General features: G+C 38.2%; 1 protein-coding gene across 2 annotated transcripts; it reads left to right on the top strand.

Annotated features, from left to right (window-relative positions):
• The first annotated feature begins 546 nt into the window (after positions 1 to 546).
• mbtps2 (membrane-bound transcription factor peptidase, site 2) lies at positions 547 to 11,374 on the top strand. Of its 2 annotated transcripts, XM_055182499.2 has the most exons (11): positions 549 to 867; positions 1,302 to 1,450; positions 1,819 to 1,957; positions 2,907 to 3,010; positions 3,526 to 3,653; positions 3,921 to 4,039; positions 4,135 to 4,315; positions 6,807 to 6,901; positions 7,526 to 7,721; positions 7,892 to 7,967; positions 10,031 to 11,374. In XM_055182499.2, the coding sequence occupies exons 1-11, from the start codon at positions 793 to 795 to the stop codon at positions 10,251 to 10,253; spliced, it is 1,485 nt and encodes a 494-aa protein (XP_055038474.1). In that variant the 5' UTR covers positions 549 to 792; the 3' UTR covers positions 10,254 to 11,374. The 2 variants fall into 2 exon arrangements, with proteins under 2 accessions (XP_055038475.1, XP_055038474.1); XM_055182500.2 differs by lacking the exon at positions 10,031 to 11,374 and having other exon boundaries at positions 547 to 867; positions 7,526 to 7,790.
• The last annotated feature ends 1,118 nt before the right edge of the window (positions 11,375 to 12,492 follow it).

Raw genomic sequence — 12,492 nt, 5'->3', positions numbered from 1 at the left:
ATATCATTAAAATCTGACTTTTTCCATGGTTAAGTGCTATAATTGGGTCTATCAAACTAGAAAATGTGAAAAAGATCAACCCAGTAACTTAGTTTTGGTAAACCATTCTCTGCAAGCATGTGAAAAAATAGGTGTTTAAAATTTGGCACCCCTTGTGATGTCAAAAGGGGATCTTATTTTAATAAAACCGCCCCTTAATCTGCACTAACCATGGCATTGCCATTTAGTGCAGAGATCAGCTCATTTGCATGTTAAAAGACACACCCAAAAAGTGCACTTTCTTGCTCACACCTACAAAGTGGAATTTTAACATGTTAAAATAAATTATCTATATTCTATTTTGAGCTAAAACTTTAAATATGTACTCTGGGGACACCAAAGATTGATTTTACATATTAAAAAAGTCCCCTTTGAAATGTCCCCTTTAAAACTGCATTGCGCAATTGATAGTTTTCAGTCACGTGACCCACGTTGGAGAGCAAGAAAGCGGCAGTTTACATTGGGCTATCTAGAGAGAAAGCACAAGCTGGTCAGTTTCCCCTCTGTTTCAAGCCTCGGATATTTAAATCACCTCTCAACATCGCTTTGTGAGCCGCTATGTGGTCTGAGTAAAGTAAACAATCGGACTCGATTAATAAACCTGCGCTCGCAGCCTCGCACGCGCTTCACATGCAAACCCGGAAGTGACGGTGATTTTGTGTACAGTGCGGTTGTCGTCTACCGACAATCGGATTTTAAAGTTCATTGATAACAAAATCGGACGCGTTTGAGACGCATGCAGCGCGTTGTGTCATGATTCCCATATCGGTTGTGGTGGTTGTGATGGGCGGCTGGTGTACTGTGTATCTCACGGACACAATACTGCGGGTAAGCTGGTACCATTACACCCCATAATACAGTAACTTTGCACACACTGATACATATATCAGTTTTATATGCGTTAACGCTTTATTATATAAACTGGTACTTTTACGTGACTATATTTGTGTACCACGCACGGTTACATTTAAAATAGCTCGGATATGAGGCTGTAAATTGCATAGTGTATTAGGGTCCATCCCAAGTTTACCATGGTAAACATGCCAAAATGTGGTTATAAATCTAGTAACTTTATTAGTCAAAGATTTCTTAAAAAGGTTGTCATTTGCAACCCTGTATCTAATCTATAATGTATAATAGTTTTACATTAGATTTAGTAGGAATACCTGTAAAATTGTATTTGGCATACGGTCTTGTTAATCTGGTAAATTGTTTTTATCAATGCACCATTCTAACTTAATTCTTTACTATGTGCCCTGCAGTCGTCCAGTTCATTGAAGAACCGCTATGAATCCTGGTTGTCCTCCAATGGATTCACCCTCTCCCCTTTCCACATCAAATGGCACACGAGCATCTTTAACAGGCTGTTTACAAGATGTGCTCATCTTAATCCTCGTTTTCTCTATATCTGGTATTTAAGTTTCATTTTATCATATTTTGTCATTTCCAGTTTGACACTCTTTAATTCCTTTGAATAGTGAAGGTTTCAGTCTACAATGTAATTATTAAAATATTCTTAAGCTTCTTATGGAGAAAGCAGTGGGTACAGAAAAGGATTATGGGTAACCCCCCCCCCCCACACACACACACACACTTTTCCTCTGACATATCTATTGTACACAATAGGTATCATAGAAATGCAGAGAGCTTGCCATTGGCTGGGATGTTCATCAAAACAATCTCTTCTGTGTAACCTCAGTTTAACCCAGCCAAATCCGGTCATCATTGACAGATGTATGTAAATCACTAGTGTCTATTTTGCGTGCACGCATTTTTCAGGTTCAGCGCTGGAATGGTGTTTGGGGTTCTGGCGATGTTTGGGTCGGTGGTTTTGCTGAGCCAAACTTTGCTGCAGACGCTAAGACAAATGATGGCAGAAACACCTCAGGGTTCACACGAGCAGGTCTTACAAGTGGTGGTGAGTACATGGGGTTAAATATCCTAGTCAAGGAAGTCAGAATTAGTCAATTTTCTTAAAAAAAATCCAGATAATTTACTCACCACCATGTCGTCCAAAATGTTGATGTCTTTCTTTGTTCAGTCGAGAGGAAATTGTGTTTTTGAGAAAGGCATTCCAGGTTTTTTCTCATTTTAATGGACTTTAATGGACCCCAACACGCAACAGTTCCAATGCAGTTCAAAATTGCAGCTTCAAAGGACTCCAAACGATCCCAAACGAGGCACAAGGGTCCCATCTAGCGAAACGATTGTCATTTTTGGCAAGAAAAATAAAAAATATGCACTTTTAAACCACAACTTGTCCTCCTCCTTTGTTTGTGTGAAGCGCCAGCGCGACCTCACGCAATTGCGCCATGACGTGGAAAGGTCACGTGTTACATCTATGAAACGCACATTTACGGACCATTTTAAACAATAAACTGACTCAAAGACATTAATTAGTATCATTCTACACACAACAACTTCTGAACGGTCTTCTTTCTCTACAATTGTAAACACTGGGCCGTAGTTTCGCATACGTCATCCGTGACCTCTTGATGTGTTGACGTATTACATGAGGTCGCGCTGGCGCGTCAAAGGACTGGAGAAGACAAGAAGTTCTGGTTTAAAAGTGCACATTTTTTATTTTTCTTGCCAAAAATGACAATCGTTTCGCTAGATAAGACACTTATGCCTCATTTGGGATCATTTAAAGTTTTTTGAAACTACAATTTTAAACCTCATTAAAATTGTTAAATGTTGGGGTCCATTAAAATTAGAAAAATCCTGGAATGTTTTCCTCAATAAACATAATTTCTTCTCGACTGAACAAAGAAAGACATCAACATTTAGGACTACATGGTGGTGAGTAAATTATCTGGATTTTTTTTTTTTCAGAAAATAGACTAATCCTTTAATTTTATTAACAGGTGCCTGGTGTGAACCTGCCCGTCAGTCAGCTGGCATATTTCTTCATCGCTATCTTGATCAGTGGAGTCATACATGAGTTTGGCCATGGGGTGGCAGCACTGAGGTAAAATTATGGTCTTAAAGGCACAGGTGTAATTTGGAAGTACAAACAGGCAGTCACACACTAATATGTCACGTAGGGTGACCTATTGTGATGTGTTGGCCAGTCACATAAAGCAGTGGTTTGCAGTGTTTACTGTTTGTGTGCATTTTGATGGATTTAAGAATGCTGGTAAAGTAAAAAAAGATAACTGAGCAATAATAATTTAAGTAAGTGTAGCATAAATGTACAAACATTTATGCTACAAATATTTTGAACAATCACTGACATTAAGTTTAAATTCTATATTGATGCATAATATATATGAAAAAAACATGCTTTTTTCTGATCTTGCATGCATGTGTCTGTGAGAAACTGAATTTTGCATAGAGCCTTCAATCAAAAACTCAAATCTTGCCCTATTTGACTAGTAAAACAATCCCAAAAGTGTGTGTGTGTCCAAATACCCAGGGCGTGTGCTATGATAATGTAAGTCATACTTGAAAATCATTCAGAAGTCTTGTCTCTCCACCTATTAGGGAGCAGGTGAGGTTAAATGGGTTCGGCATGTTTATGTTTGTGGTTTACCCTGGTGCATTCGTGGACCTCTTTACCACCCACCTGAACCTCATCACTCCAGTCCAGCAGATGAGGATATTCTGTGCAGGTGAGACTTACAAACAACTTTATGGAAATATATTATTCTGGCAGAAGATTAAGGTTATTAGATAAACATGCCAAACATGGCTTAAAAATGCTTACTGTTTTCCTAGGTGCATTGGCTTTATTTGCAGCTAGACTAACTACAGAGTTTTAAGACATTTTATTCATTACTTTTACAAGCATGTGCATTTACGCCTTAGGAAAACACTTTTATCCAAAGCGACTTACTCTACAGTGCGAATGTCTAACATATTCATCCATCTTTATATAGGTGTGTGGCACAACTTCATGCTCTGTGTTGCGGCCCTCAGCTTTCTTTTCCTGTTGCCTGTCTTCCTGTTTCCCTTTTACTACACCGGTACCGGAGCACTGGTCACTGAGGTGATAGATGTAAGGACACCCTCCATCTATAACACACCGACTAGTGTTTTATGATCTATGATTTGTGTTTGAGATCACCATATGGTTTTAATCTTTTGCTGTAGGGATCTCCCTCAAGTGGACCTCGTGGGCTGTTTTTAGGAGATCTGATTACTCATTTGGAGGACTGTCCTGTGAGAGGAGTACAGGACTGGCACGACTGTATTCAACATCTATCCCATAATCCTCAGACGGGCTACTGTGTCCACACTGCCAAGCTTCAGCATAGTAGGAGCACAGGGAGAGGTTCTGAAGTCTGACCACTGCAAATAGAGATTTAAAAAGGATAGTTTACCCAAAAATGAAAATTCTGTCACACTCTCATGTTGTTACAAACCCGCATACATTTCTTTATTCTGATGAACACAAAGGAGGATATTTTAAGAAATGTTTGTAACCAAACCATTTGTGGACCCCATTCACTTCCATAGTATGAATAAAGAATACTATGGAGGTGAATGGGTTCCATGAAGGGTTTATATTAAGTGTCTTCCTTTGTGTTCATCGGAGCCAATGGGTTTATGCGGGTTTGTGGCAGCGTGAGGGTGAGTAAATGATGACAGACTTTTCATTTTTGGGTGAACTATCCCTTTAAGCTTATACATATGTAAAGGTGTACAGTCAGGTGGTCATTAGAGTCATTGAGGCTCTGGATCACCTCCGATAGGCTTATGGGGGATAAGGCACAGAAGGCCATGCTATATTGTAAATATAAACACAGCTGAATTAAACAAAAACATTTATGTCATAAGAAATTTCTGTCATTAATTACTCGCCCTCGCTTTAATACATTTCTGCTGAACACAAATGAAGATGTTTTGTAACCAAATAGATCTGGGGCACCATTCACTTCAGTAGTATAATTTTTTCCTGAAAGTCAATGGTGCCCCAGATCTGCTTTGTTATAAACATTTTTCAAAATTTATTCTTTTGTGTTCAGAAGAACAAAGAAATTTATACAGTACAGGTTTTAAACAACTTAAAGAGACACTTCACCTTTTTTTGAAAAAAAAACATTTCGTCGGTCTTAGTACTAGGGATGGGCATTTTCCAGTAATTTACTATTCGAATATTTAAGCTCATAAAGAACGAATATTCGTTTATTTAAATTATGTTCATTAAGACATGCGTCTTTTGTATTTTTCATTTTGTCATAATTTCACAGAAGGCGCCTTATAATTAGGAAACATCCACAACAAGCTAAACTTATATTCTGTATGTATATGTATGTATGTATGTATGTATTTTTAAGTTGAAAACATTGTTAATTGTATATATATATATATTAAATTATTCTTAAAAAATATCCTACAGAAAAAAAGGCGTTAAAACCCCATGCGGATCGAAGTCTGAGTCAGTCAAACCCTTAGTTTCAAGTCGGTCGTTAGTATGAATTCATTACTGTTGGATCTTACATACATTATATTATACCAAATATTATACATTAACCCCAAATCTAAGCGAAGTTTGAGGACTTGCGAAGTTTAAAGTTTGAGGACTTGACAAAGTAGGCTATCATCATTTAAACCCTTAAACAGACTCCAAATAAGAGCCCGGAGCAAACGAAAAAACGCATCTACATAACTGCTCAGTCAACATATAAATATCTTCTCAGTTTAGTTTGACATGTATTTGTGAATCAAGAAACCATCTTTACCCTACCTGCTTCGGTGAAAGCCCGTTCTTCTGACTAGATACTATAATGCCGGTGCTGCGGAGAAAACTCTTCCTCGCGTTGCACGTGATGATGGTTATCGGATAAAAACAACAGACGGATTGAACAAGATTGAATATCTGTATTTAACATTATTTTACAAATAACGTAAGCTAGCTCGATAGATTATGGTTGACTGTGCAAAGTTACTAACGTTAGCTTAATTTAACAAGATTTCACAAAGACGGAGCTTTGACAGCCATGTGCAGTTATCCGGTTCATTTTTGAAAGAGCACCGCATATTATAAATGTTCTCCATTTCATTTCGTTCTCCGTGTCTGTCTCGTTATTAACAAAATAAAGTAGACTTTATAACAGAAAGCTTACAAATCTCTCATGATATGTTGATGCGGGCGGCGGAGAAGCACGTTTAATAACACGTGAGCCTTCACTGAGCCAGTTGCCAAATATGGCGCGGCGCGGACAAACCCGGAGATAAAAGAAAAAAAAACTTAAATTCGTCTGCAATCTGCATTGCCAAACAATCAGAAATATATACGAATTAATGTTCATGTATATCTTACATTTAAGTCTGTAAAAGTGAAAAAGCATTAAATAAGTCGTAACCCTTTGGTGGCACATTAAAAACAAACAAACATTCGAATAGCATTTTTTAAATTCGAATTATTATTGCCGATCGAATATTCGAATATTCGAATATCCGTGCCCATCCCTACTTAGTACACGATGTAACTACAGAAGAGTCAAGTTTTAAATAGGAAAAATATTGAAACTCTTTGGTTATTTTTAGCGCAATGCTAATGGTCGAATCAAATTCAATAGATTATGCTAAGCTATGCAAAAATTGGTACCGCCAGATCAGCTGAATGGATTCCAAAACTGTAAATATCAAAAGTTTAACTCTAGGGGAGCTGGAAAATGAGCATATTTTTAAAAAAGTGGAGTGTCCCTTTAAGGGCATATAAATAATGACTATCTCTTTAATAGTCACATGATAATTGGCCACAGACTGAAGGCGGTATGTGACTTTCTGAATAATATTTGGTTTATTCTTTCACACAGCATACAAGAGACTTGATGGCACCATGGAGTGCTGTGGAAATAACAGCATGTCCGACCTCTGCTTCTCTTACAGTAACAATGTGGAAAGCAAACTGGTAAGACTGCACATGGATACGCATAATACACTTGCTGCACACATCTGAACTGCAAGAATGAAATACAAGCAACTATTTGCATCTCAGACCTGTGTTAATATTTACAGAAAGTTTAAGATAATTGAATGTTGTTTGAATTCATGCAAAGCAGAGCTGGACCCTTCTGCTGTAAACTATATGAGTAGATTAAGCTCTGTCGTGTGAATACTGGCAATAAACATCAAATGTTGACCTTATTTTCAAGCACAGAGGACTGTTTATCAGATTATAAACATTATCGTTTACACTTGACTTTATAGCTCATGTTTAAAACAATTGTGACCCTGTTTGTGAAATACAGGCTAAAGTCTCAATATAATTTTGTGATTAGGAGGTTTTCAATCTTTGACATGACCTTACTCAATATTAAAAATATCAAGGTTATATTTCACAGAATGTTCTTTGTTTATGTAGAAAACACAGTAATTGACTTTAAAAAATGGCTTGGTGGGTCAATTCATTCTTAATATTATTTGAAAATGCCACGTCATTGTTGTTTGTCAGTGTGATGGAGAGTAATTTCCCCCTTAGTCGAAGCATTTATCAAAATCTTGACATTTTAAACTCCTGCTCCTTTCACGCTAGTTTGCCTGCCTGCCGGTCAGAAAAACCATCGAAGCGAGTCGCACATGTCGCACCAACACGGACTGTCAAACAGACTTCACCCCCAGCTTGTGTTTAATCCCATCTCTGGAGAACCAAACCAGACTGATCCGGGTCAAACATCCGCCGCAGACCGACATGCTTTTCGTTGGCTACCCTTCACACCTACAGTACTCGGGTGAGACAGATGGATTTGTTTAATGGTTACTGTTTGACAGATGTGCACTGCTCCAGCAAATTTGCAAAGGTCGGTGTGCATGTTTCTGCTTCAAACCCCTCAAGAAGTGAAGGTCCTGGGTCACTCCAGTACATCATGTATGAAAATATATTTCGTTTTTGTACTTTCAGTGAGTCTCACCAACTTTGTCCCTCGTTTGGGGTTTCTCCATCCAGACCTGCCCGTCATGCTGGAGACTTTCTGCAAGTATCCTTTTACAAAATTGGGATTTGCTCATACATTTACATTAAAGGTGCAGTGTGTCATTTTTAGAAGGATTTCTTGATCGAAATGCAAAATAATATACAAAGCTACATTATCAGTGGTGTATAAAGATCTTTCATAATGAACCGTTATGTGTTTATTACCATAGAATAAGACGTTTTTATCTACATATATACAGAGGGTCCCCTTACATGGAAGTCGCCATTTTGTGCCGCCATGTTTCTACAGAAGCCCTTAATGGACAAACTTTTTTTTACTAACGGTACATTCTACTAACGTTTGACGGAAGGCTTGTCTGAAGCGTGGCCAACAGCCAATCACAGTGGCCGCAACACATTCTCCGGTCTTCCATAAACGTAATTGGCTGGCTCGCCTAGGTTATTTGCATAAGGCTGATTGGCTGACGCACGCGTTGCCGCTTGAAAAGTTGAGAAATGTTCAACTTCTGCTGCGAGCAACGGCACTGACCTGGCGCCTACGGATTCACAATTCAGTTCGTCAACGCATGACGTCACCCATTAAAAGTGAATGGGAAGCATCAACGCTTTCGCCCAGTGTGAATGTACCGTAAGTTGTCTCCGATGACATGTTTGTCCGGTGCCGGCTACCGTAGTTTCTCTATGTGATTAAAAAATGAGGGGTAAACAGTGGAGTGAGGCGTTGGTTGCAATTCACCAACACTTCACCACTAGATGCAGCTAAAATGTACATACTGCACTTTTAAAGGGATAGTTCACCCAAAAAATTACAATATTGTCATTTACTCACCTTCAAATTGTTCAAACCTGTATAAATGTCTTTTTTCTGAAATGTTTGTAAACAACATTTTGGAGCACTATTGACTTCCATAGTATTTTTATTTCGTACTAAGGAGTCAATGGTGCTCCTGTTTACTGCTTACAGGAATAGTCGATTTCTTGGAGGAAAGGTCCAGATGGTTCGCTCAGCATCATGTCATCCAAAGTGTTGATGTCTTTTTTTGTTCAGTCCAGAAGAGGTTATGTTTTTTGAGGAAAACATTGCAGGATTTTTTTCTCGTTTTGGTGGACTTTAATGGACACCAACACAACTCGGCGGAGTTTCGAAGGGCTATGGACGATCCCGGACGGGGCGTGGGGGTCTTGTCTGGCGAGACGATTGTCATTTTTGACAATAAGAGTAACAGGTATGCACTTTTGAACCATAATTTCTCGTCTGGGTCCGGTCCTGAAAGCGTCAGCGTGACCACACGCAGTACGTCATGACGTCAAGAGGTCACAGAGGATGAACGCGAAACTCCGCCCTAGTGTTTACAAGTGTGTTGAAAGAGGACCGTGTGGAATGATACTGATTAATGTCTTTGTGTCAGTTTATTGTTTAAAATGGTCCGCAAATGTGCGTTTTATATATGTAACACGTGACCTCTCTACGTCACTACGCATTTATGTGAGGTCGCGCTGGACCGGACCTAGACGAAAAGTTGTGGTTTAAAAGTGCATATTTTTTTATTTTCTTGTCAAAAATGACAATCATTTCGCTAGATAAGACCCTTATGCCTCGTTTGGGATCGTTTATAGTCCTTTGAAACTCCGTTGAAAAAAACTGTTACGTGTTAAGTGTTGATGTCCATTGAAGTCCCTTAAAATGAGAAAAATAATGCAATGTTTTCCTCAAAAAACATAATTTCTAAAATATTAAAAACATTTTGGATGACATGGTGGTGAGTAAATTATCTGGATTTTTCTTTTAAGAAAATAGACTATTCCTTTAATTACAATTATCTTCCTTTGTGTCCCGCAAAACAAATGTTTACAGATTTGTAACAGCTTTAGGATTAGTAAATGATGACCGAATTTTCATTTTTGGGTGAACTATCCCTTTAAATTTAGATGACCTTAAAACTAACATACTTAATACTACAAAACTCTTTGTGATTTGGATCTCCTTAGGGTATTATAGTTATTAGTGCGAGCGCATTACGGTCATTATTTCTTCCTAAATTGTGAGCAGAATAGTCACCTCATATCAGAAGTATGCTGATGTCTACCTTAACCCTATGCATTTAGATATCTAATCTCATTATCCGGTGCTCTGGCGGTAGTAAACGCTGTTCCATGCTTTGCTCTGGACGGTCAGTGGATGCTCACCGCTTTTCTGGAGGCAACGCTGAGCTCTGTGATCCCAGAGAGGAACAACCGAGAGCTGATTGGTTTCTTTTTTCTGCTGGGGGGCAGCGCCCTTCTTGCAGCCAACGTGGCACTGGGCCTATGGATGGTCACGGCACGGTAACGGACAGCTGTGTCCTCCAATCAGAGTATTTGGAGGAAGTGTTTACTGAAGGACTAACTTGAACTGATGGACTGGGTGTGGAGATTTTTTCCAAGAGAACATCAGGGGGTTAAAGCGCTGCTGGGTCTGAATTGCTGAGCTAGAAACAAGCAGTAAAAATTAAGGCTGCATGCTTAGACACCATGACCTCAGGATAGCACCAATAGTGCCCAATACACACATATAAAGCATGTTGTGTCTGATTTGTCATCGCACTAAATCAACTTTTAACAAAATATGGATGCGATTCTTTTGAAATGGCTACTTTATTTACCAAAAGAAGGATGTTTGGGTATAACAGCATCTGCAAACAATATAAAAATATAAATCAACTAGAATTGTTGCCTGAAAATGAAAATAATACACACCTATATACATATACACTTGATATATACTGTACACACAATGAGTACACAAAAAATAAAATACTCTTCAGTATTATTGGATAGGAAGCAGAAAGTGGCTTAGTCTCTTAAAGTTATGACGCTACAATACTGTAAACTGTTAAAATGTTTCCTCCAATGGCATGGCATGAGACATTTGTGCTCTAATGTCTAATACCATCTCAGGGCTCCAGACTAACTTTTTTCACTAGGAGCACAGTGGCCCCCAACTGAAAATTTTAGGGGCACAACCAGAAAATTTAGGGGCACACACCATAAATCAACATGCTAACCAAATATTCACATTTCTACTAATTTCCACTGGATTACTAATAAATACTTTGATTATAGATGCAGAAAGTACAATGTGCCGTTTCAAATTCAGTGTCACATCACAAAAGAAGGTCAAATTTACTGGTCGCACATGTGCGACTGGATGTAAAATTCATTGGCACACTCTCAAATTTTGGTGGCAGTCTGGAGCCCTGCATCTTATTTGCAGCAGATTTTGTTTGAATACTGTGAATTTTTTCTTTAAATAAGCTTAAATGATCCCAAAAACTGCTAGGCTTGGTTACGCGACTGCACTAAAGTAGGATTTATTTGTACCATTGTGTATGTTTTTAAAGTACTTTTTATTTCGTATGTCTGATGTCCTTCCTGAACCATTGTACAGTTTATAAAGGGAATTTGCTTAAACCTTTCTGTGTCGTTGGATTATTTGTTTAGAGAGGTCAGACCTGCTCTAAAACCTTTGACAGTTTAGTCTTCACATTGTGAATTTGATATCTGATAAGGTAATGTATAGAGTTGACTGTCTGGCATATAGTGGCTGGGCCTGGTGTCTTGTTCTGTGTTTCTGAACCTCAGAGAGAAATTTGCTTAAGAATGATTAGAATACTGTAGGTGTTTTTTGCCTACTGTAAGTATAATACTTAGTTTTCCTACTCATTTGACATGCTGTTTAACAAAATTATGCAGATTGGACCATGATGTTGTCTTTGTAGTGAATCCTCTAAAAATCCTTACATGTTCTGCCACTAGATGCCAGTATTGTTACATAAGATTGAATTCAAGGTTGACTCAGCAATACTGTAAAAAATCTCATGTAAGAAACTTTAAGATTACACTTTGATAACTGACAGATAACACACACACACACATAATACAAACAGATAACGGAGACATTAGTGTTAGACGTTATATGTTCTCAAGGGTGCTATTGGCTTCTGCATATCTCTTTTCCCTTGTTGCAAAGCAAAGCATTATGGAAAAATGATAGCAATTACAGTATGTGGACAGCTTACCGGCATTTCAATTATCTTTTCCATGTAAACTTTCACTCACGCAACATTGCTATTTTACAGTGTTAAAGAAATAGTTCAACCCAAAATGAAAATCCACTCATATTTTAATTACCCTCAAGCCATCGTAGTTGTATATGACTTTATTTTATTTTACTTAGAGTTACTGTATATTAAATAATATCAGCTTTATAATGGCATTGGATAGTGCCCCATATTTAAAGGGCACATTTTACAAGACTTTTTTCAAATAAAAAGTCAAATAAATCTTTGGTGTCCCCAGAGTACATACATGAAGTTCTAGCTTAAAGCAACACTACAGAGTTTTTGCTCCCCCTACATGTTAGAAGCGGAATTGTCCATTACCACTGTCGTAAATAGGGCTGTAACGATTAATCGTGTGTCCCATTTTAAATGTCTGAAATCGATTCTGAATTGCAAGGGTGCGATTGTGTGTTTCATGCACTGCTTGTGCGTGTACTACGGCATTTGGTCAGTAGGAAGTCCTTATCA

Source organism: Misgurnus anguillicaudatus, chromosome 25, assembly GCF_027580225.2.
Source record: "Misgurnus anguillicaudatus chromosome 25, ASM2758022v2, whole genome shotgun sequence".
NCBI lineage: Eukaryota > Metazoa > Chordata > Actinopteri > Cypriniformes > Cobitidae > Misgurnus > Misgurnus anguillicaudatus.
Note: the sequence above shows the minus strand (reverse complement) of the source record. Positions and strands in the feature narration are given on the sequence as shown.